Below are 26,732 nucleotides of genomic sequence, written 5' to 3' on the forward strand. Positions count from 1 at the left end.
TGTAATTTCTTATTGATCTTTGGTTAGCTTTTTCTTTTTTTTTGAACGGCCGACAAAAGATTTTATTCATTGTAGCAAGGAGCTACCACCAAATATACAACGTTTGAAACCAAAACCTTAATACATCACCAAACTATTACATTAGATCAAATTACTTAAATTAAAATGACTCCATTCCTCCCAAGATAGCGACGCCACTTTTGCCCTGCTTTTAACCCATAAAAACGTCATTGACTTGACCTCGTCTAAGTTTCTCGTCGTGTTTGGGATGACTTGTTTAAAAATGACTTCATTTCTCGATTTCCAAATACTCCAAAAAGTCACCAAGACAATAGCATGTATTACTTTCCTAATCTTCCTCGAAGCCGAACTCGAACCATCATCCTCCTTTATCTAATCGTTTTGTCATTAAAAAGTTGCAGTTAAAATATATAATAATAATTGTAATAACAATAACAATAAAGAAAAACGAGTCTACTTGAGTCAACATTATTTCCGCTCATAAATATCAAGTTATACTTAACACAATGCATATAGAAAACATTATATAACAAAGAAACCTTAGATTTAATCATATAATCTTTGATACTATTCCATATTGAAAAAAACTATAAAATTTTAAACCATAAATTCAGACCACATATGAATCATGTTCAACCAATATCCTTATCAATTGATTGCCGTACAAATTCTACGAATTTCACCTTGTTTTCCTGTCTTCACCTCAACATTACCCATCTTCACCATGGCTCTTCCAAACTCAACATCGAATCTTAATCCATGTAGCCCCCTAGATCCAAGGAACCGTTTTACAAACCTTTGTGTTGTTGGATCACTCCATAGCTTTGCATCTGATTCAATAACTCCGCGTCCGTACTTTAAGTTAGCGTAGAAGGACTCACCAAAGCTATTAACGCTACCTGTATCTAGCGCCACACGCCTCGACGCATTACCACCATTGGGGCAAAGTGCTCGTAGCTGTGGTAGGAATGATGAGTTAATATCAGGGTCGGGTCTATTGGTATTGTTGAAGTTGTATAATCTATAGCTGAATACTCCACAAGCTGCTGTTCCAATTGTATGTCCACCTATAGAAAGAAGTACCCAGTTTAACTTATGATTATTAAAATAGCATCCTTGAATTACATGTAGCAATGTTATTTTGCTCTCCTTACCAACAAGAGTTACAAGATCTTGAATGTCAAGACCTTTATCCGCAAACTTTTTGATTTGGACACTTATAGAGTCATTAGAAGCGGGCAAGTTTGCGGTATCAGAACCTCGAGAAACCAATCCGTCTCTACGTCCTAATGGCACCTGCCAACTATGCCCCCCGGTCTGCAATATGTCATACAGTGAAAATTAACGATAAAACAACACAATTAAGCAGTTAACTATATGTTCTTAAACTAGAACAAATGTAAGAAAGCATTTGATTACCAGGACCACAGAATCACGGGCAGCAAGGGCAAGAATATCGGAACAAGAGACCACTCCAGGGCAGTCCTTTTCGAGCTGAGACTTCGCAGCATCAATAACTTCAAAGCCCCTCAAGAAAGCGTTTGGGCCTGCTGACTTCTCAGTTGAGGATCCATTAATAAGTATGGATGCATCACAACCATTGATAAAGCAGTCATGGAAGAACATCCTTAGTAAACCAGGTGCGATTGTTTGGTTGGCTCGGACCGCAGACTCAACTGCAGATTGGACTATGGACTCCACCCGAGGGCAGGTGGACTTGTAGAAGCCAACTCGGGTGCCTCTATAGCCTTGGCCTAGTGCAAAGTTTGTGAGTATGGCTAACAGGAGAACCAACAAGATGCCTGTTTTGCTAAGGGAAGAAGCCTCCATCGTAACCAAAGAGTTTTGATGTATATATTTTTGTTTCAAAGAATTGTATGTGAAATATTGTTATTTTTTAGTGTGTGAGATGATGGTATATATTTTTGTTTCAAAGAATTGTATGTGAAGTATTGTTACTTTTCTACACGCCTTGATTGATTGATCACTACATTACAAGTCTATTATTGAGTTTTGTTTAAGTTAATGAAAGATATGTATTCTTTAAGCGGTTTACTAGCTTAGGTTTTCATTAAGGGTGATCGGGGCACTCGCGGGGAGGGTGTTCGGTGACCCCATCCCCCGATTGGGAACACCGCCGCCATCACCGCGGGGACCCGATTCGGGGAGGCGATTCGGGGGGGGGGGGGGGGGGGGGAGGCACCGCGTTGAATGGCACGAAGATCGATGGTAGACGTTGGGCAACGGTCATATTTAAAAAAAAAATTCATTTTTAACAATATAAATATAACCAACTTAATCTAATTTTTTACCACACCCACCACTCTCAAACTCACTCTAAAAAAATCTATCAAATACAACACAAAATGGATTCCAAGTTCCCGTTTTTTTCTCCCCTACCCGACTTTCCCGACGATGAAGATTCATTGTCAAGCGATGGTAGCTTAATTTTCTTCCAAAATCTCATCCAACAAGCGGAGCTACTAGACACGGCATCGTCTAGTAAAAAAAATAGTCCGTCGAGATCGTGTGGGAGGCCATGAGACACTCATGGCCGATTATTTTGTCAAAAATCCAAAATTTAATGCCGATATTTTTCGTCAAAGATTTCGTATGTCCAAGTCTTTGTTCCTAAAAATTGTTAGTGACGTGGAAGCGAATAACGAGTGGTTTCAAGAGGGCTTGGACGGGAGAATGAAGAAAAGTTTCACGCCGTTGCAAAGCTTACTTCTGCGATTAAACAACTTGCAACCGGTAACCCACCAGACGAAAACGACGAGTATTTAAATATGTCTGAAAGGACCTCTCGTGAGTGCCTTGAATATTTCTGCGAGATGGTCTGTAAAATGTATGCCGGTGAATTCTTACGTAGACCAACGAGCCACGACGTTGCGCTATTGTATCAGGCTCATGAGGAGAGGCATCACCTACCTGGTATGTTGGGTAGTCTGGATTGTACACACTTCGTCTGGAGATTGTGCCCCACAGAATTGCGTGGACTATATATGAGAGGCGATCATCAATACCCGACGGTTATGTTAGAAGCGGTGGCGTCTCAAGATTTGTGGATTTGGCATGCTTTTTGTGGCCCGACGGGTTCACAAAACGACATCAACGTGCTGCAACAATCTCCATTATTTCTTACTCAACGAAACGGAACGGCGCCAAATTGTCCATTTCAGGTGAACGACCACTTATACAAACGCGGGTATTATCTTACTGATGGGATCTACCCTAGCTGGTCCGTGTTTGTGAAGTCTTTTCCATATCCTCACATCCCGAATGAAAAAAAGTTCAAGAGGCAACACGAGGCCGTAAGAAAAGATGTCGAACGGGCGTTTGGTGTGTAATTTTTATTTTTCTAGTTTGAATGTAATTTTTATTTTTCTAGTTTGAATGTAATTTTTTTTAATTTAATGAAATGTCTTTTATTTAATTTTTATTTTTATTAATATTTTTTTAATTTATAAACATGCATAATTTTACAACAAATAAAAAAAAAACACAAGTCCCCTAAGAGGGGAGTGCCGCATCAAATTGAGGTGTTAGGGGAGTTTAAGAGAGGAGTTAACGTGACATATGCTGATTGGTGGTGCGTAAGAGAGGGGACTCCCCTCTTAGGGGAGTGCCCCTCTCACCCTTATAAAGTTATGAGTTAATTACACAAATGGGTCCTGTGGTTTATACTTAATTTCGCATTTGGGTACTAACTTTTTATTTTAACAGATTTAGGTTCTATGGTTTCAATTTTGTAACATCTTTGGGTACTAACACCAAAATTAGTTAATTAATGACTAAAATACCCTTTCATTTTTTTAAGTTTATCAATGTAACACATTTGGGTACTAACACCTAATTTTATTTAAGTTTAAATCAATTTTACAAAATCTATTTATTTTTTTTATTTTCATCTTTTTATTATATCTCTTAATTAACAAAAAATCTATTTATTTTTTTTATTTTCATATTTTTATTAAATTTCTTATTTAACATAAAATCTACTTGTTACATCAGTATTTTTTTAAATAGATTTTTTAAATAAAATCTAATAGCTATATAGTTTTATGTAAATTAAATTTCTTACTAGTTTTAAATAATGTAACCCTTACTCGTTTTGAATTTTGGATATATATGATTGATAATAATAATAATAATAATAATAATAATAATAATAATAATAATAATAATAATAATAAATATCTTTCATATAAAAAATTAAGCCATTTTTAACTCGTTTTTTGTTCATTTACTTTTACTATTTTAGAAAGATATTTAATTTACATAAAATCTACTAGTTGCACCTGTAAAATCTACTAGCTATATAGTTTTATGTAAATTAAATATTTATTTTACAAAAAAAGCGAGTTAAAAAAAGGCTTAAATTTTTTTAGTTTTATCTAAAATACCTAGCTATATAGTTTTATCTAAAATACCTAGCTATATAGTTTTATGTAAATTAAATATTTTTCTAAAATAGTAAAATGTAAATGAACAAAAAAACGAGTTAAAAAAAGGCTTAAATTTTCTTTACATGAAAGATATTTATTATTATCAATCATTTCAATCCAAAACTGAAAACGAAAATTTAATTTACATAAAACTATATAGCTAGTAGATTTTATTTAAAAAATCTATTTAAAAAAATACGGGTGTAATAAGTAGATTTTATGTTAAATAAGAAATTTAATAAAAATATGAAAATAAAAAAAAATAAATAGAGTTTATGTTAATTAAGAGATATAATAAAATAATGAAAATAAAAAAATAAATAGATTTTGTAAAATTGATTTAAACTTAAATAAAATTAGGTGTTAGTACCCAAATGTGTTACATTGATAAACTTAAAAAATGCAAGGGTATTTTAGTCATTAATTAACTAATTTTGGTGTTAGTACCCAAAGATGTTACAAAATTGAAACCATAGAACCTAAATCTGTTAAAATAAAAAGTTAGTACCCAAAGACGAAATTAAGTATAAACCACATGACCCGTTTGTGTAATTAACTCTAAAGTTATATATAAGCTTCCGACATACACATAAAAATCTAGGTTTACACCTCATCGATCTTTTCTCTTTTCCCTAAGGTTAATTCCATTATGTTTCTCTCTTCTTTCTCTACCGTTGTGTTCCCCAGTTTAATAAACGAAAGAAAAAAAGAGAAAATAAAAGAATGGGACGAAAAAGAAAGATTTAGTTAACTATATATCATGTTCTCGAGTTAGAAAGGAAAAGAAAAGTAAAGATTTCATGTATTAAAAATTTTATTCTTTCGAATCTCTTTGATTTGAGAAGATTTAAAATGGACATAAGTATAAGTTTTCCTCTTATTTCTCTCTCTTTCTCTCAATTTTCTCAGTTAAAAAAACTCTAAAACACGACTTTTCTGACATCATTCTAAATCCTCTTTTTTTCTTCGTTAAATTAAAACTCGGGAACACAGCGTACGTTCACCCGTTTTTTTCCTCTCACATGGTGCATATACCAACATCTTCTTTAATTATAGAGTAGAGTAAATTGCCATTTTAGTCCCTGAGATTTGACCAGAATTGTCACTTTAGTTCAAATAGTTTTTTTCTTGCCATTTTAGTCCAAATAGTTTTGTTTTTTTTGCCATTTTAGTCCCTGACTTTTATTATTTTTTGTCATTTTCATCCAATCCACTAACTCTATTCAAAAAATTTAGTTAACTTAGGTGAATTTTGGATAAACCACATTTTTCTTTCTTTTTTTGCAAGTGTGATAGTATGGTGATGCATATGGTGTTGTACCGGTTTACAGTGAAATGATGACGGTGGTTGTTGGTTTTACCATGATGGCGGTGGTGTTGGTTGATGACGTGGGTGGCGGAAAAGTGGCCGGTGGTGGTGGGAATGGTGGGTGGTGATGGTGGTGGGGGTGGGTGGTGATGGTGCAGGCATGTAGTTGCGATGATAGAAGGTGTGATGGGGTGGGTGGTGGGAGGTGGTAGCTAGTGTCGATGAAAATGGCAAAAGGTGACAAAATTCAGGGAGTAAAATGGGAGAAAACAAAACTATTTATACTAAAATGGCAAGAAAAAAAAAACTATTTAGACTAAAATGATAATTTTAATCAAACCTCACTAAAATGGCAATTTACTCTATAGAGTAAAATCAAACCTAGCCTTATCAAATTGTGCACAACCTTCGAACTTTTCATGAAAAACTCTCAACGGCTTCCGCAAATGGACCTCTCGCCACTATAGGTGTGGTGTGCAGAGAGTCAAATTCTTGTAGTAAGCCCTAATGAAAGACTATGGCTTTATGGTGAGAACAATTAAACGTAAACTTTGTAAAAAGAACATTTATTTAACCAACTCATTGTTAATTCCATACAAAACAAAGTAGATGAGGTTTAAGGTATTTCTATCTTTGAATTTCATCTCTTATTCTATATATAATATTTCTCTTTAACCCATTTAATTTTTACTAATTTGTTTTTTTTTATAATAAGTTTTGTTAAAACAAAGTTGTATTTAAAATCGAGTAATTTTTTGTATTGTAAACTACGAGTATGGGTACAGTATTGGAACCGTGACAAACCGATATCAACCGTACAAAATCGTTCCTGGTATTAGTATTATCAAAACCGTTATTGATATTTGACATGTAGAACACAATGTATTTACTAGTAGTGTCAAAACGAGTATAACACGGAGTATTTACTAGCTAAATTAAAAGTGTCAAAAAGTAGTTGTCGGTTGATGTAAAATATGGAACTAGATTGCAAGTGTCAAAATGAGTATATTGTCTCACCAAATCCATCTAACGTGACGTAGATGTTTTATGAATGTCCATAATTCAACTTGCAGAAATTAGTAGTATTTTATTTATGACTGTAAAAAGTCATTAACTTGATATGGTCGACATATGACATATATATATGTCCTCGTCTCCGACTTGTTCGATATTATTTAAGAGTATGAATTTTTCCAAAAGAAGAAAAGTTCTCCAATGTTGGACAACCAAGAAATAACTATATGCGTAATCAAACAGTGTTTGGTATGATAACAGCTGGAATGTCTTGTTTAAAAGATACATGATTAAATAATGTCACTAAAACGCGATGATATAATGTAACCACTCCACACTTAAGTCTTAACCACTTTCATTTATAAAATGTGATGTAAGGTTTTTCACGAATCCGTATTTTATGTCATCAATTTGATAAAAATGTAGTACAGTCCATGTAAAATCTTAACTAAGTATTAATGCACTATTAAGCAAATACATACCTGGTTTAACTCAAAATGCTACCACATTTATTGAAGTTTCAGTTTTCTCTGGGCGTAGACGATTAATTTAGGATTATTGGTGTAATAGGGTAGGGGTAAGAGTTGCCATTCAAAAAAAAAATTTGTGTTCGTAAATATTTTGAAAGACATGTTTAATTGTCACCTTGTAAACATGTTTATAACATCAAATAAACTTGATTAATATATAATGATTGACCTACGAACACAGTTTCTTCAAGAAATATCCACGCCCTAGGCAAACATATATAGTCTCTCCACATAAGAGATAGAGTTATAATGAATGTCCAAGGTTGATTACTACCAATGTGTTTTGACCACAGTGGTTGTGATTTAAAAGAAAAATTCATATAGTTAAGTGTGTTAAGAGCAACCCAGGATGCATGATCTTCTAATTAAAATTGTTTTCACTAACGTTATCAAACACAAATCCGTAAACTTATCATGGATAAAACAGATAAATTGATGCGTATCATGGATAAAGCAGATAATTATATATAAAAAATATAAGAAACTATAATTAATTAAAAAAAACAATTTGTTTTTTAAACCCATTACCTTTTGTCTTAGTTTAGACCCATTAATATATATGATAATTGACGGTGGGAATGAACAGTAATAATATGTTGATTCATCACTTTCTTTGTTTAATGTTGCCACGTTAATATGATAAAAACCTCACTAATTTCTCCCTCCTCTTTACCCTAACTTCAAAGCCGGACACATTTCTATTCACCATCTTCACCTCCCCTCCTCTTTTCCCCAACTTCGAAGCTGGACAACCACCTCCACCTCGTACGATCTCTCATGAGTTCAACCTCCACCGTATCTCGTCCAACCTCCAACGATAGCAGTCATGACTCTGGCGGACCTTCAGCCGCATCGACTCCTTCGCTGATTTTACCGGTAAGATTTCTTCATTTTGTCATTGTGTTATGTTCTGGTTTTCTTTTGGTTTTGCATGTTTGTGGTGTGTCATTTGGTAGTTCCGGTTGTTTTTTGGGTTTGTAAAAGGTTGCCTTCTTTTAGAAGAAAAAAGCTATGACAGAGACGCCTTACGCATTGAACACATGAATCTTCACGAGGGCCTTCGACCAGGTCAGCTAGCTGTATACAACGTAATCATGTCTTCAATTGAAAATGGAACTCAATGTTTACTTTTTGTCTACGGTCATGGTGGAACAGGAAAGACATACTTATGGAAAACGATCATTGCACGTCTTAGATCAAGAGGTGAGGTTGTACTTGCTGTTGCAGCTTCAGGTATCGCATCACTATTGCTTCCATCTGGTAGGACTGCATACTCCAGATTTAAAATCCCATTGGAACTAACTGAAGAATCCATCTGTTACATAAAAAAGAAGTCAAACCTATGTAATTTGCTTTTGCAAACCACTCTAATAATATGGTACGAGGCTCCAATGAGTGATCGCATATGTTTTGAATCCTTGGATAAGACACTTAAGGATTTAACAACAAACACTTTGCAATATTTTGGCGGAAAATCAGTTTTACTAGGAGGCGACTTCAGGCAAACATTACCAGTAAAACCTAAAAGCACAAAAGCTGAGGTTATTGCGGCTTACCTACCCAATTCATACTTATGGAAACATCTTACTATGTATAGGCTCACTGAAAACATGCGCATAGAATCTCTTTCAACAACCTCAGCTACAAGAGCAAAGTTGCAAAATTTTTCAGAATGGCTCCTAAGAATAGGGGACGGGAAGGAAGGTCTCGTCGTGGATTTTGCAGAACCTAACATCAGAAAGATTGAAATACCACCCGAGTTCATATTGAAGGAACCGAATGATGGCCTTCAAAAACTGATTTCTTTCATTTATGATGCTCAACTACTAGCAAACCCATCACCAGCTGCAATATCAGAACGTGCTATTATATGCCCAAAGAACGACACAGTTGGCGAGATAAATGACTTGGTTCATGCAATGTCACCTGGGGAATGCACCTCATATTTCAACACTGATTCAATGGTTCCACATTCAAAGGATGGGAGCGAGATAGATGCTATGTACCCACCTGAATACTTAAATGTGCTTAATTTCAATGGTATACCCGGTCATTGTTTACGCCTTAAAAAATAGCCCTATCATGTTAATGCTAACATGGATAAAAAAACGGCTTATGTAATGGTACTCGACTTTTGGTCACACAACTGCTTCCACGAGTGATTGAAGCTCGCATTATAATTGGAACGTCAGTTGGTAAAAAAGTATATGTACCGAGAATCAATTTTGTACATGACACTAAAGATATACCGTTTGTGTTTACACGTCGTCAATTCCAGGTTAAAATCTGTTATGCAATGACTATAAATAAGAGTCAAGGCCAGTCACTCAAAAAAGTTGGGCTCTACTTACCGGAGCTTGTTTTTAGTCATGGTCAACTATACGTCGCCTTATCACGAGCTACTTCACCAAATTCATTAAAAATACTCACATTAAATAAGGCAGGCGAACAAAACAACACAACGTTAAATATTGTTTACACAGACTTGCTAAATGCCATTAATTCACAACAGGTTATTTTCTAAGTTTCTAATTGTTGATCATAAAAAATTGTTGTACACATCAAACGTACATAAACCATTTTACAACTATGATAATTATTGTCACTTTGAAAATTAATATAACTTAAAAAATTATTGAATACGTGTTTTTTCCCCTTGAAAGGTTTCTGAAAATGGACAACAACGGAATATCGGGATTGCGACCCAACGGCCCAGCATCAGCGTTAGAAGTGCGTGTCATTCGGAAGTGGGTGCCTAAGTATCGCAAAAATGAATTACATTTTGTCTTCGTTGATGAAGAGGTATACATGCTTTCTCAAATTCTGAAAAAATGTCTTAATAGAACTCTATACTCGCTGCTTATTATGTAGTTATCAGAGTATAACACGACGCACATAAACAGAACATACCATCCTTCATTGAAAACATTGTTAAACGATGTCTACTAATTTATGGATTTAAATCACTGTTAGATCACCTCTCAATTGAACATTCATCAGTATATTATTTAATTATGTCTATACACTTGCAAAAAAATAATGAAAACAACTATGTCTTCCGTACTTAGCAAAATACTTCTCTGATTTACAATCAATATTTGCATATTATTTACTTATGTGTATAGACCCGCAACAGATTTATAAAGTAGATTCTAAAAAAAATTATCATGTCTACTAAATCATGGATTTAAATCGTTGTTAGGTCATCTCTCAATCGAACATTCATCAGTGTATTATTTAATCATGTCTATACGCTTGCAAAAAATAATGAAAACAACTGTGTCTTGCGTACTTACCTGATTGCATATTATTTACTTATGTGTGTATACCCGCAACACAATTAGATATGTAGATTCTAAAATTTATTATGTTTCCCTACAAAAATTGGCAGGGAATGGGGATCCAGGCTTTTGTGAAAGGAAAATACTGCAAAACTCTAGACTCAAAACTATGCCTACAAACATGTTATGAAATAAAAGGTTATGGATGCACAGAACCAGACAACTTTACAAACACATTGACCCACCCAGCTATAATGAACCTTGTAAACGCCACTGTCATCACTCAGTTCCAAACAATGAAAACATACCAAAACAGTTCTTCGACCTAGCCACACGCAGAAGAGCAGAATTCCAAGCAAAAACAGAAGGGATTGTAGGTACGCATTAAACAATCTGTTAACAACATATTAGTAAACAAGTACCATAATTTATTTAACCATTTATACAAACAACTTGATAACAGATTACATCGGGCTGCTGGTACGGCGAATTGAGGACAAAAAAACCAACAACAATAAACCCTATGTTGTTTTAGCATTCAAAGACTGAAGGTAAGCTACAAACAACTTATCTGCTACTTTTTAAATGTTGTCACCAAAACACTTATACCGGGATGCATTTAACAGCAATCAAGGCATTACGGGTGCACTCTGGGAAGAAATAGCCACAGACAAAACTCGGTTCAACAGGGCTGAAATAGAGGCTGCAACAGCACCTATAATACTAGCGATGACAGGATTAAAGGCAAAGACATATTATGGTCGTGGAATCACAGGAACACTACAGCTATCTTCAACAAGTGCTACACATGTCTACCAAAATCCACAAACAGTAGAAACTGAGCTTTTAAAAGAAATGTAAGAATAGCTGTAACAATTCAGAAATGAAATTAGTTCTTATTAACAACACATAACACCCTATCTCCATGCTAAACAGGCACGAAAAATCGGATATGCAAAACTGCGCAATCACTACGACAACAGACCTAGAGGTTCCAATTTCACACCTGCTTCAAGGCAATGTCGGGATAATTGTAAGAACCTTACAAAAACCATCTCTGTATACAAATTTAGATATAAATACCGTATTTATAAAATGCAGGGCAAGCGTTTCACAATAAAGGGAAAAATAACAGAAGTCATGTCAGACAAGAGTTGGCACTACAATGCTTGCCCTAAATGTCGTCAAACACTAATACAAACAGGTTCCGAATGGTTCTGTGTAGATGATGGAACTTATGACAAGGCAGTTTACATGTGGGTTTCTATTTAACTCAGTTTTATAAGTAAATCACAAGACACTAACACGAAACGAAATGCAGGTACCGGATACTGGTCAAAATCTCAAACAACACAGGAACTATCAACGGCACCGTCTTTGATCAGGCAGCCAATCAACTTCTGCAACAAACATGTGAAGAGACACTAACCAAAGAGAACTAAACCTAGCTACTCCAGTCGATGAAAAACAGGGAAGCACAGTTCCAGATTCAGGCCAAACAAGATCTCAAAAACCGTTCAATACGCTGCACTATCAACAACGCAAACTACCTTCAGCCACAAACAAGCTACACCTCTACCAGCACACCACCTATACCAACCCCAAAACCAGTAACACCGCCACCAAAAATACAAAACACATCCTCTGCAAAGCGTTCGCTGAACATGCTCGAAGGTACACAAATTTCAACAACTTTTTCATAATATAATGCAATGCCAGTTGACCTGGTAAACTATAGTTCAGTAGATTTGCCCATGAACCATTAAGGGTGTTCATCGGGTCATTTCTTCAAGTTGCAGGTTTTCCGGGTCAGGTAGTTCACGTTTATCTCTGGGAAAAATTGACCCGATAACCAACCCTTTTTAAAGTTCGAGTTTGTCGGGTTTGGGTTATTCGGATTCGGGTTAGTTCGGGTCGAGTTATTCAGTTTCCGGGTTTAGATGTAAAATGAAACAAATGTTTTTTTATTATTACTTTAAAAATATCATCAATGTATTTAAAAGTCTCAAAACTTGTGTTCCATCTATTAAAAACTCCAAATCTAAACACTTTTATAAGAAAAAAAAACAATAAATGTTCGGCTTCTTTTCGGGTTTCGTGTTTCGGGTTTTTCAAGTCGGGTTGTTCAGGTTTTTGGCCTGGAAAAACTGTCTCTGTAACTGTCCCGGTAACCGAACCATTTAAAGTTCGCGTTAGTCGAGTTCGGGTTTTTGGGGTTCGGGGTTTTCAAATATCCGCTAATTCGGGTTCGGGTGGTTTTAAATTTGGGTCGGGTTTTGGGTTTTGGCTGAAAATAAACAGCCCTATGAACCATTTTCATAATTCCACAACTCATTTTTAGGTACACCCACATATAATGCAATGCTGGTAGAATTCGTAAACTATAGTCAATTAGTCATTGTCGTATTGATTCAGTTTTATCTCGGCATAGCACCATATAATACAGTAAGACAAATTAACTTATAAAAACATGCTTATACTCTCATCAAACATCATGTCTAAGCCATTATTAACTACAGGTCCTGAAGCTACGCCGTCGAAGAAAACACGAGGTGATGACACAACCAACTCAAGCACTAAGTCACCGATGAATGGATGGGGGTCGAACAAAGCAAATGAACCCGTTTTCAATTTTGCATAAAAAGCCTTAGTATGTACACAAATCTGATATGTAGGTCGTTTACCGTTTTGTGTAGTATGTAAACAAATCTAATAAGTAGTAAATGCCTGGACTTTCGTTTAGTGTAAACAACTTTCTCTGTACTCTCTCTTCTCTTTTGGAGTTTCCACTTTTCGTTACACGGTGGATCTTCTCTTATAAGGTCTACTCACGTACTCGCTTTACCATTAAGGTTTTGGTTAGCATTTCTAGATTTGGGAGTGTTGACTGCAAAGTAGTATGGAATGACAAGTGATCAGATTTAAAAAACAAAAACATCTAAGGCGCAACGCGCGGAATCTAAAGCACTAGTTAAACAAAAAAAAAAAAAAACTCATTTTATTCAATTATACTCATTTGCACAACTTAACTCATTAGCCCAAATAAATCATCTTATACTTTTCCCAAGAACTGTAAGAACTTAATAAAAAACAATTCATATTAAAAACAAATTTTACACTTATCATTATTATTAAAAAAACAACATTAAAAATTAAATTTACACATTCATAAAAGAACATAGTAAAAGTGATTTTGAAAGGAGATGAATTCATTAGAGTGTAAATTAATTTTTCAGTGTTGTATTTTAATAGTAATTAATACAATACAAGTACTCGACATAGTAATCGACACGTGTTTTACATCGATTGAAAACTAAAAAATGAAGATTCATACAAGTACTGTGTTACGACACTAGTATCATATAGACACTCGATATGGCTTATGATATCAAAACAAAAAACAAATATTTCTATATTCCACGAATTTTATACCGCCACGTCGAGAAAATTATACAAACGAATACGGTACGGGTATCGATGTTGTTGGATCGGTATATGTTCGGTTTGTGATGGTAAAAAAATCAACCATATATATATGACCCGTTCAAATGGAACTTTTATCGAATCTTTCATAATAATAAGTACTTCATGACCGTATATTTGGAATTTATAAAACGTTAATAAAAAAACTATACTGATATTATACGGTACCAGTGCTAATAATGTTCAGACAATATCGGTAATATTTAAAAAGAAAAGAATAAAGTGCTCGGCCGGTCCCTGTGGTTAATCAAAATTTTGGATTTAGTCGCTAGCTTTATTAAAATACACGGATGATCTATGTGATTTGCACTTTGTAACGTATTTGATTTCTAACTTTTGCCAAAAGTACATTGATGGTCCCTGTGGTATGCACTTGTAATGCATTTAGTCACTAAATGTGTTACATACAGGGACCATCCATGTACTTTTAGCAAAATGTGAGGACCAAATACGTTACAAAGTGAAAAACACAGGGACTATCCGGTTACTTTACTCAAAAGAAAATCATTAAATGTCAAAATTACAGAAATATATTTAAAATTATAATTATAAGTAAATACAAAAATAATCTATTGTAAATAGAATTAAACCATCCCCGCGTTGCGGCGGGGGCGTAAAGCCATGCCAAGTAGCACCAATGCTACACCACTGTCGATGATCACCAACACTGGAAAAGATCGTTAAAACATCAAACGAAAAGCAAAGTAAAACGTACGCCCGTTACGGCGTGTTAATGTGAAGAAATTAGATCGAAACGTAAAACCTAGAAAAAAACTAAGTTACAACCAACAATGCCAAGAATTATTACAAATTTATAGTATATAATTTAACAAAGTGTACAACCCTAACACATAAAGGTACAACAAAACTAAGCATGAAACACCGTTAATGCAAAAGTTACAACCACTTAAAGCCTAAGTATATTATAAATTGATATTATATAAATAACAACAACAACAACAAGAAAAGTAGTAGTAGTAAAAAACAATTGACTTTAATTGGTTTTATCATGAGTTTTGAAAATAAATTCCTCTGACCGAATATTGTTTTAAATTACACCTTTAGACTTAATTAAATCAAATTGACGAGTGGTGGGAAAAAAAGAGTGAGGATCGGGTTTATATATTTGAAGGGAACGTTTTCCAAACTCGCCCAGGGCCTTGAATATTAAGCGATTCACGATTCACAGAGACGGCCCAATGTAACACCTTAGGAAAATCCTAAAACTCTACACACTATACATATTTTCATAATGTAGTCTACTCAAAAGATGTATAAATTATGTGAGGCTAATTGTAATGATATAGAGAAGATTAACATAGCCATTATAACATTGTATACAAATCTCATGTCAGTCGTGACAAGGAGAGATATTGGTTCATAAAAAACTGTCCTCAGCACGTTATGGGTGAATTGGCTATGGAGCACATGAAAACTCCACAATTAAGCATCCTCATGTGGGAGTAGTACCAGCATGAGATGTAACACCTAAACCGACGGTGTAAACATCGAGTCATCACGCAACTAGATTGTTGATAGCACATGATCACTAGTTAAAAGTTACAACTTATATAAATCTCTATTTTAGTATCCAACCAACGGTTGTTCACAAAAACAAACATAACATATTCTGTATTAAATTAAACTATGTCCAATAGCATCCTGGGTGGCAAATCTTGGAAATATAACTTCAAACTTTGCAACCTAAAACATGTGTAAAATCAAGTGCTACGAATAGTTGGTGAGCAACATAGGTGCAATATAGATACTAGTTAACATAGCTTAATAATTCATATGTCATGGCATTATCAAAAGCTAACTTGTGTAAACAATCATGGATCGTAGAGAGTGCACATGTGTTAATTAATAGGGTGCACCAATCTCTCAACAAACATGGATAAACAGAGAGTGCACCAACCACTCAACAATTGATAGTTCGTCGTCCCTAGTTCAAAATGGGGATGGATAGTATGTTGTTTCAATCACATGTATCATCTAATAGGGTGGGTTTGTCAACCTGTCGCGCTATAATCTACTACTGTTGAAACATTGGAAATTGGCAATAGTTAAACAAACATGTTTAAGACAAGTAGCATAATGAGTAACTGGTGGGTGTAATATATATTAAATTCAAACAAGTTTTAAAATTGGAAAAACCTGCTAAACCACACACTACCGGCAAGTGTACTGGTCGTAATAGTAAAACAAGTAAGTCCGAGTATCGAACCATGGACATAATAATAAGAACTCTTGATACTAAACCTCTATCGACCCTTAGCTTAATAATTTGGTTTTGTGAGAGAATGGTTAGTTTTAAACTAAAAAGCAAATGAAACAAATATACGACCAAACAGACAGCAAGCACAGAAGCTAGAGAATGGACTGTAGCTCAAGTATGGGAAAAATAGGTTACTTAGGCAAGAATCCCTAGACTCATGAATAAAATTCTAACCTTAGTTTTGAATGAAGACTTTGTCTAACCCGATAAACCCTCAAAGGCAAACCGAACCCAATAGTATGGCAAGCGATGAAGTGCTAAAATGGACTGACTCGAGTTACCGATCACCAAGTCCCACAACTATTAGGTATAAAGTAATTTACGTACTAAAACTGCCAGCTAATAACTTAGCAATTCTAGATTAGATTTCTCACATCTAGAAAAGATTGCATGTTTTAATCATCTAGTTTTAATAATTATTAAACTTGAATTAGATTTCTCACATTTAAGGTCCTAGACTGAATCACGGCTCTAAAGTATATTTCTAAGTATCTAGAACAATGGAACCAACAAAAAATTTTCAAATCAATCAATACCAACATGCAAATAATTAGATTTAGTTTTCTAAGTTATAACATGTAAATCAACACATTCATTCAAAACCAAAAGTTAATCATTCAAACCATTTGTCTAGCTCATCAATTCTAAGCAACTATAACACGTCTAGCTACTCATAGTCGGATGCGAAACACAAATAAATTTAATGCGATCAGGTTTAGAAAAGATTGTCATGAGATTAATCCAAAAATATTTTTATCATAGTTTCTATCCTCTAGTATTTTGATTAATAACACAGCTATTGTAACAACTCTCACTAAAAAAAAATATATTTACTTATTATGTTAATTGTCCAATAGAAAACCCTAATTGAGAAACCTAAGTAATTCTGCATAAACCCTAAAATTTCCAGAACAATCAGAATCAGGATCAGGGCCCCTAAAACTCAAGGGGGGGGGGGGGGGGGGGGGGGGTTAAACCCTAGTTACGATTATCCAAATAAAAAGCTGTCAAAATCGAATTTTACAATTCCGTCGACTCAGCAAGCCTACAAACACACGGGGCTACCCTATGGTAGGTAGTGACCCCTCGCGCCACGCGACGCCCATAGGGGTACCCCTCACGTCACGCGAGGGGGTCAAATTTTATGTATAAATAGGGGTGTTTGGGACTTGATTTCTGGAGTTGAAACAACGTAAAAAGTCAATTTATGCATTGAGTTATAGTCCGAATACTTCACAACACACACAAATCTCGAAACGCCGCAGCAATAACAGGGTAATAATTCGATCGCTATTACGATTCAACGTCCGATCGATTGAAACTATCCAACGAATGTTTAAGTGCTGCTCAAATTAGGTTTATACTTTGTCATTCGTCGTTAATTCGATGGATGTTTAAGTATCGCACTTTGTCATTTGTTGTGAGGGTTTTAATCTCGTGAATTGTCGTAAATGTTGTATTAGTTACTAACCCCGTTCGTGTGCATTGTTATTTAAATTAGGTTAGCAGGCTAATCAATAGGCTAAGCTCTGCTTACATAAATCTGCAATGTGAGTCATTCTCTTTTTATCAACTGATTTAAAAAACTCCAAGTTATTTTCAAAGTTATAGTTACAGGGATTAAGTCTTTGTAATCAACAAATTACAGCCAGTATGTGGGGTTTTGTATACATTACTTGATAACCGTCACCATTGGACAACGAGTTAGCCAAGGGGTGATATGACCATAGTCACAGACACCATCGGGCAATGAGGCTACCGATGGCTGGTCGAGTGACAAATAATGTGGGTAGTTGGTTGATAAACCGAAACATTGTAATCGCTCTTAATACTGTAAATTATAACAAATGTGTCGTTTTAAGACAAAATGAATGATTCACTCAATATTTCCCACTGACAAAACCTTTTTCAACATGTTTCAGGTAATCTGTTGTGATCCAGGAAAAGTGCTGTGAAGCACTACAAGCTTAAGAAAGTGGCTCAAAATAAATAAATAAAGAAACATGTTTTGTAAAATAAAGATTTCTCAGTGAAATCCCTTTATTGTAAATTACAGGGTTTTATCCCCAACTTATGTAATAAAGTAAACGAGCATTTTTAGTATTAAAGATCCTGTATTAAAGACTTCCGTTGTCGCCTAAACTAAATACCACGGGGTTCCTGTCCCGCGGCTCTTGACCGGGTCAAACCGGGGCTAGGGCCGTGACAGGAAAAGGTAGTATCAGAGCCACTGATTTAAGCCTATTAAAGTATTTGGGGAAATACTTAAATTTCTGATTTTCATTATGTGATTATGTGTTTTATTAACTGATTATTTGTTAGTTACAGTATGGGTAAACAAAGACTTTTGGCTATCTATTATAAATTAGATACTTCACCTAAAGAAAAAGGAACTTCCTCAAAATATCCAGCAGATATGGATGAAGGAATATTTGTCCGTAAAGCCCAGTTTGAAAAGCCACTTTCTCCCAGTAAAAGAAATTTGATTATTAGGAAAAGTCAAGAGAAAGGAAAGAAATCCCAACCAAAGAAAGTGAGGTTTAATCCGGAAACCCAGGAAATAGGCAATAATCCACCTTGGGAAGACAAATTAGATGAAAAATGGGCAGATCTTGACATGTTAGCCACTGTAGCAGTGAATGCAAACCTTTAAATCAGTATTAGTACCTATAGTACCTACAAACCAGAAGCTCTAGAGAAAAGTTATCCCGTAAATAAATAAGTTACAATAAATCCTAGTGTGTTTAAATTTCAGTTATTCTTTGTATTAAATTAATTACACGGTATGCAATAATACTTAAATGTTATTTGTGAAATTTTGTTATAAAATTTAACTTAGCATTTTGTGTGCATTTTGCATATATGCTAAACAGCATGAGTGAGTTATCTGAAGCCCTTCAGAATCTCAATCTCTATCCTGTACCAATAGAAGTTTCCAACGACTTCACTAGTTACATTGTTGATTTGGAGGAACCTATGGAATTTCAAGCTCAACCTCCGGAGAAAGCAAAGCCTAAGAGAAGAAGAAGATATGTAGGATGGAGGAAAGTGCGCAGGAGGAAACCAGCAACTAGGAAAATTCCCAAAATAGAAAATCCTATGGATAAAGGAAAAGGGGTCGAGACCGGAGAGAGTTCTAGGCCAACAGAGATAGAAATCAGGGAAAATTCTAGGCAAACGGGAATAGAAATCGGGGAAAGTTCCAAGCAAACTGAAGAATTTACATTCCAGGAGGAATTAGATCATCTACTGGCACGCTGTGATGTCATTAGACCTATCACCAACAATCTCTACCCTTATCCTGCTGAAACCCAACTTCCAATTAATTTGGAACCAGCCATTCCAGACCCTCTGATACACACCCGACCTTTAGGAGAAATGGATGGGTGGTGGACTAACGACTGGGAGTTTCAAAACCTTCTTAATAACCCTTATACCTTTTTCCCTCAGTTCGACGCAGAACCTATACCAAACCCACCGATGAGTAATGAGAACCTAGCCGAACTCCGCCATTTTGGCGAAGAACTGATAGGTACAGGGAATAGGATCCAGGAAATGGGAGAACAAATCTCCTGGAAATACGACGAGAGGGAACGTCGCTACTAAAATGTCTGTTGACAAAGGAATAGTGGGGTTGGGAGGTTATGTTTGTATAATAACAGTAGTAGCAAAATATAACTCTGTAAAATAGCTTAGAAATAAAACGTTGTAAGATAAACAGTGTGTATGGATGCCTAATATAATCTATAAAAATGGAAGTCGAGAAATCGACAATTTTGGCTATATATGTGTTGTAAAAATTTGTGTGTTTATGTGCAATTGTTTTGTTATATTTAATTATTTGACACTAATAAATTATACCTATAATAATTACGAGATGGAAAACACTGGTAATGAACCAGTTAATGAAGTGAATCAATCTGAGCAAAGCAGGAAAATCAATTTATGACTATACAAGATATCGAGAATATCGTTGCTCAAGGGGTAGCCAATGCTATTCCAGCAATTCTGGCTGCTGCTCAGAAACCTGTTGAACCTCAACAAATCATTCCTAGTAAACGTACTCAAGAAGATAACTTCAGTAATAGCGTAAATGGAGGCGGCAATCATGATAATCACAACAATGATCCACGGCAGGCCCCACTTCCTAAGAAAATGAAAGCTGCAACGCCTGGTTGCACTTATAAAGAATTTCTTGCTTGTAAACCAGCTGAATTTGCAGGCAATGAAAGGGCGACTGCGACACTGCGTTGGTTAGAGAAAACCGAAGCAGTAATTATGATAACTAAATGTGCCGAAAAAGATAAGGTCATGTATGCATCGCATCTTTTTAAAGAAGGAGCACTAGAATGGTGGAATACGGTACTTCAAGTCAAAGGAAGAAATATGGCCTATGCCATGAATTGGGAAGAATTTAAGCAGCTAATGGAAAGAAAATTCTGTCCCGAGTATGAAAAGGAACAAATGGCAAATAAATTCCTAACCCATCGGATGGTAGGTGTAGATTGTCGAGGATATACATCGACTTTCTTCGAATATGCTAGAGTGGTACCAACACTGGCTTCGCCAGAACCGGTACTCCTTTCTCGCTATATTTGGGGATTAATTGGCGAAATCCGTAATATCGTTAAAGCTGCGAGACCTCACACTATTGACGATGCTGTGGAATTAGCTAATACCCTAACTGATGAACTGGTGCGCACAAGAGAAGAAGATCGAAAGAAGGAATTGGCTCAAAAGATTACCCAAGGAATTCGTGTGGGTAATTTCAAGAAAAGAGGAACTGGGCAACCCTCATCTCCTCCTTTCTGCAGAAATTGCAGAAAGAAACACTTTGGAAGATGCAATGTGACCTGCAACTTTTGCAAAATGACAGGACATCGTGAGGAAGATTGTAGGAAAAAGACCAGGATCTGCTATAACTGCGGAGAAGCTGGGCACTTCAAAACCGAATGCCCTAAATTGGTTAAACCAGCAGACAACAAAGCCAAGACTGCCAACGGAGCTACTAAGAAGAATGCCAGAGCATTCCAACTAACCACTCAAGAAGCAGAACTCATTCCAGATGTGATAGCTGGTAGGTTCTTAGTGCATAATGTGTATGCAAAAGTATTATTATTTGACTCTGGTGCAAACCAAAGTTTTATCAATACTTCATTCTGCCAAGCTCTTAATTTACCATTAACCACCCTTAGGCAGATTTTTACAGTTGAAACGGCAGATGGGAATTCTGTTAACATAGATAAGGTTTTTGATGTGTGTGAGGTGTTATATAATTTAGATGTATATTTAAGCCCTTTTTACACTTTTAGCCAAGTTTTAAATTTATAAAACACGATATTCACTAACACTAAACACACATATGGGCAAGTGCACCCATCGTGGACGTAGTATAGTGTTGGTAAGATACCGAGGTCGTCCAAGGACACAAGAGCTTTTAGTACCGGTTTATCCTCAACGTCTAATCAAATCAAAAAGTTAGAAAAGACTTTTAAACTAAGAAAATAAAAACTAACTAAATGCTGAAAAATAAAAATAAAATAAAAACAGATAGACAAGATGAATCACTTGGATCCGACTCGTGTATTAGTATAAACTTTGATTATTTTCGCACTTTTGCACTTATTTAAGAGATTATCTTAGCTATTGTAGTAGGCCCCTCTTTTGAAGGCGACGTTACCCTCAATCCAGTAGTTTGAGTCAGCAAGGATACAATTCTAAAGGGTTGGATTATTGGAAGATAATGAATTAAGTTATTAATGCAAATTGTGGTAGGCCCCGCTTTTGGCAGTGACGTTACCCTCGGCTAAGTAGTCTGAGTCAGTAGGGATACAATCCTAAATAGCCGGGTTATAGTATTAATAGTAGTTAACTTATGAGGGGGTCAAAGAGTTTGGATCCCCGCCATCCAATACCTATGGGTATTGAAGGAGATCCTACTAAAATTGATCCAGGTCCCTTGTAGGACCTCTAAACGCTGAACAAGGGCAAAACCCTTACCAAACCGTTCCCTTAACCCCCGACCAGGTAGCCAACATACCTCCATATAGACCGTGGAGATATGAATGGTGAAAATCTTTTATTTTATATAGACAGTAAAATAATGCCAAGACACCACGGACAAACGATAAGGAAAGATCACCTTCAACATAAGCAACTAGTTATTAAAGTCATTAATACAAAACCAAATAAAAAGTGCAAAAGATTAAGAATAAAAAGTATTATACTAAACACTTGTCTTCACCAAGTGATGTAAGAGACTTAGGCAAACATGGCCTTGATTGTCAAGAACTCTTACGATCAATCTTGGATCCCGAGACGACTCACACACTCTATGATGGACAATGGATGATGGTGGTGGATGATGGTGTTATGGTGGTGGTGGGTGGTGGATGAAGTGTGAGAGAGGTGGTGTGCCAAGGGATGAGTTGAAATGAAACCAAGCACTCCTATTTATAGGCTGAACAGAAGGCTGGGCACGGCCCCGTGTCCGCTGGACACGCCCCCGTGCCCGTCTGACACTCTCTCTCTTCATTAATTGTAATTCGCAATTACAATTAATGCGCATACTGTACTTTCGCCACGCCCCCGTGCTCACTGGACACGGCCCCGTGGTGGGCAATAGAAGCTTCTATAGGTTTGTCTTTTCTGATGCTTCTTGGGCACGACCCCGCGTGTTCAGTCTTCTGTTTTCTCTTCTCTGCTTGGGAGGATGCCGTTGAGGGTTCGGGCAATCCACTTTTGTTCCTTTTCTTGTATTTATGTTAGAATTAGCTGTCTTTTTGCTTCTTTTGTGAATTTGAGCTCATTTCATCCTGAAAATACAAAAGGAAGAGAAAAACACTCTTTTTCCAACATTAGTACTCAAAAAAGGTTAGTTTTATGCCTTATTTGATGTAATTTATATGTTGCATTTTACACACATCAAATACCCCCACACTTGAAATTTTGCTTGTCCTCAAGCAAAACTCTTTAAATATGAGGCTTACACTCTCAAATGGAATGGGTAGAAGAGAAGTTTTTTTGGCTTGTCATAGAGTGTCGGGAATCCAAGATCTTTTTGGGTTTTATTTTTATTTATTTACAATCCTATTCGTTATGATTTATTTAGAACGTTTCATAAGAGAAATTACTTATTTAGGCTTAGCATGCCTTTTTAAAATTTCATTTATATACAAGTTCACATACCTCACGGGAGAAATCACTCAACACTCGGCCGAAGGTGTAATTTTTTTAGTGAATCACTCGAGAGCGGCATGGAACTTATTCCTACCATAAGCTTGCCAAGCAATCAATCCTCCTCCTTTTTAACTATATACCTTTGTAAATATCAAGAGGACTTTTTGGGTGAAGGCTTAGGCTTGGGCTAAAGGTGGGTGGTTGGGTTAGTAGTTAGAAAAAGGGCGAAAAGCGTAAAAAGCGTCGGTTTTCGTAAAACACTTTGTTTTTAGTGACTTTTTATTTTGAAGTATTTCTCCAAACAAGCTTTTGTTTTCATAGCTTTGTTTGTTTTTAACTTCATCATTCAAATTTTTTTTTAATCACAAAAAAAATGAGCTTCCGAAAAACCGAGCTTGTTACTAAAATAAAGGGTGAAAATAAAAAGGGTTTTTGGTGGGTAAAAAGGGTTTTAGGGTAAAGAAATGAAAGGTTTAGGCTCAAGGGGGTTAACTAGGGGGATTTTGGGTAGGTGGTAAAAAAAATGAAAAATAATGGTGTAGAAAGAAAAATGGTTAGTCCTAATGCCTCCATCATTTACTTACTTGGGTTTAAGTTGGTAAGGAACGGGAATGAATCGTCGTGGCAAGTTCTAGAGTTGTAAGAACCAAGCGGCTATTTCACACAAGAAACGAAAAATGAGCATTTAGTCTAAAGATGTGAATTTGTATGCTCAATAAAGGCTCAAAACTCACTTTTGTGGGAATGGGTTTGTATGTGATCGAGCATATATAATCAAATTTTAACTAAGCTTGTTATGCCGTTTCATAATTTTCTTATGTTGGTTCTTGTTATCACGACGCTCTCAGTTGTAAAATTTGTAAAAATATAACCTTATTAATCTTAGGATTCCTAACTTAAACTTTAGACAAGTAAAAAATGAAAATTTTTTTGAAAAAATTTGGGGTGTTTAGCGGTTCCAATAGAGTTTTGTGTAAGGCTTGTTGTTAGGACTTGCAAAATTTCAAAGTGTTAGCTTCCCCCCCCCCCCACACTTAAATTACACATTGTCCTCAATGTCTCCCAAAAATAAATTTTTAGGTTGATTGGATGTGTAATGTGGTGTTAAAAAAAAGCAAAGATTTATGTTACTGGCATTCTGGACACGGCCCCGTGTCCGCTGGACACGACCCCGTGGTGAACTGCCAGTAACGAAAACTTACAGAAGGTGAACACGGGGGCGTGTTGGTTAGACACGGCCCCGTGTCTGGCAAAAATTTTACAGGACAGTAACCAAACAGCAGGTCTGGGAGTTGAACACGGAGGCGTGTCGGCTGGACACATCCCCGTGTGGACAGTCTGTAAGAATGAAAAACAGGTTTCTTCCCCCGGTTTCTCCATTTTGGGCCTATAAGTGCTAAGGTTTAGCACTCCAAGCCTTGGTTTGTACCTGTTTCATCACTTAATACCAGACCAAGCAACATAAACATCCTACATTACCATAGTTAATTGTCTTCAAGCATAAAGTAAAAGAAAAATAAAACGGAAATTAAAAGTAGTCAAGGAAAGTAAATTGTTCAACATTTGGCACGCAGGCCATAAATTGTTCGATAGAAAAGGGTACTTAAACCTGTGGGCTCACCATCAACCCACTCCTTGTTCCTTCAAACCTCCTACTCCATGTCTTCATCGCTATCCTCACCTCCATCCCCATGCCCCGCCATATACTCCCGGATGCTGCTGATATCGTCTTGTATATCATTGATGTTGCGTTCAACAGCTCTAACCCGGTGGTATGTGTTGTTGGCGAGGTTGTAGGTGTTCCTGGTACACATGAGGTTTTCCTACAAAAGATCATGTAAGCTTTGAAAGTTAGAAAACCGCCTCCTTGTGAGGAGGATTGACCCGGATCGCCATGGGGTTGGTATTGGTAGTGGGGAGGTGGTGCGTGAAGAACTAGGGCCTCCTGTGGGTTCCATGCATAGCCTTGTGCTCTTTGGAAACTCACCGTCCCGTCTTCCGCCTCATAAAGTAAGTTCATGGCTCGGCAAATATGGTAATCAACTCGTCCCGACCATGGACTTCTTTCAAAGGACCTTGGAATGCTCGTGAAATGCTTGAAAAGACGGTACACCATCCCCCAAAGAAGATAGGTGTTGGAGCACGAGCAAGGCGATTGAGATGCATGTTTCGTAACAGGAGATATGGAACATCGAGAGGCTTTCGGTTGTGGATGCAATGAAGGACAACCAAATCTTTCAACCCAACAACGCCACTACTGTCGTGACGCTGGTTTAGCGAGTAGGTGAGGAGCCTGTGAATGTAGCGGTATAGCGGGTCCCTCAGTTTGGTACTCTTGGTGCTACTAGGGTTGTAGATTCCTTCACCGATTTGGGCCCATGCGGCTTGACGTTCATTCTCATCCAAGTCTCGTAATCCCCCGGTGTTTTCCTCATTTCCCGATTCTTCTTCACCATACAGTCCTATTATAGCTCCAAACTGTGCCATGGAGATCGAGTACTTTGTTCCGCCACACCGAAATGCGACCCCTTCATTGTCAAACGGGTCACACCTCGAATTGAAAGTGAAAGTACTGTAAAACTCCATGGTGCATTGATGCACCGACCGAAGCCGAGTGTTCAATGCAACTGCTAGTGGCCCTGTCACGATGTTGTTGAATCGGACTAGCTGGTTCACCATGGTTAACAGGTCTGTGCATGCTCGCCTAGGGTACTCCTCGGGTCTTGTTTGAAGTATTTCATATCTTGCCCTAGCATCGAGTTCGCTTGCATTGAACCTTGTGAACTTTGCCATCTGAAAGAATACACCAATAGTTAGTACGAAACAAAGAAATTCTTAAAGAAACTGCAAACAGTAGGCTGGACACGGCCCCGTGTTCAGCGGGCACGGCCCCGTGTCCAGGCGTCTGTAACCCAAAAACTTCATTTTTCGTCCCGGTTCCGAAAACCTGAAAATTTTTAGCCAAGTAGTTGCGGTTTCCCCCGAAAATGAAACCCTAAGTGTCGTTTTTTCCAAAACAAACCGTTTACCCTTCCAATTTCATCTTTTTCGGTTCAAAAACAAGGGTTTGAGGTTTTAGTCAGAAATCGGACGAATCTATCAACAATACATGTATATTTACTCCCTACTACACTAATCTAAACTACTACTAACAGATTGCATCAAAAATTTGAAGTTCGATCCGGATGA

The 26,732-nt window shown here is 36.5% G+C and overlaps 1 protein-coding gene across 1 annotated transcript; it reads right to left on the bottom strand.

Annotated features, from left to right (window-relative positions):
• Positions 1–595: 595 nt before the first annotated feature.
• LOC110885221 (peroxidase N1-like) lies at positions 596–1,851 on the bottom strand. The gene is made up of 3 exons (XM_022132909.2): positions 1,441–1,851; positions 1,176–1,338; positions 596–1,088 (listed from the first exon to the last, which is right to left on the bottom strand). The coding sequence occupies exons 1-3, from the start codon at positions 1,849–1,851 to the stop codon at positions 670–672; spliced, it is 993 nt and encodes a 330-aa protein (XP_021988601.1). The 3' UTR covers positions 596–669.
• Positions 1,852–26,732: the final 24,881 nt, after the last annotated feature.

This window comes from Helianthus annuus, chromosome 10, assembly GCF_002127325.2.
Source record: "Helianthus annuus cultivar XRQ/B chromosome 10, HanXRQr2.0-SUNRISE, whole genome shotgun sequence".
NCBI lineage: Eukaryota > Viridiplantae > Streptophyta > Magnoliopsida > Asterales > Asteraceae > Helianthus > Helianthus annuus.

Coding starts and splice junctions, on each gene's coding strand:
- LOC110885221 (XM_022132909.2), bottom strand. CDS start 1,851: ATGGAGGCTTCTTCCCTTAGCAAAACAGGCATCTTGTTGGTTCTCCTG. Junction 1,339..1,440: donor CCCGTGATTCTGTGGTCCTG/GTAATCAAATGC, acceptor GACATATTGCAG/ACCGGGGGGCATAGTTGGCA. Junction 1,089..1,175: donor AGATCTTGTAACTCTTGTTG/GTAAGGAGAGCA, acceptor TTCTTTCTATAG/GTGGACATACAATTGGAACA.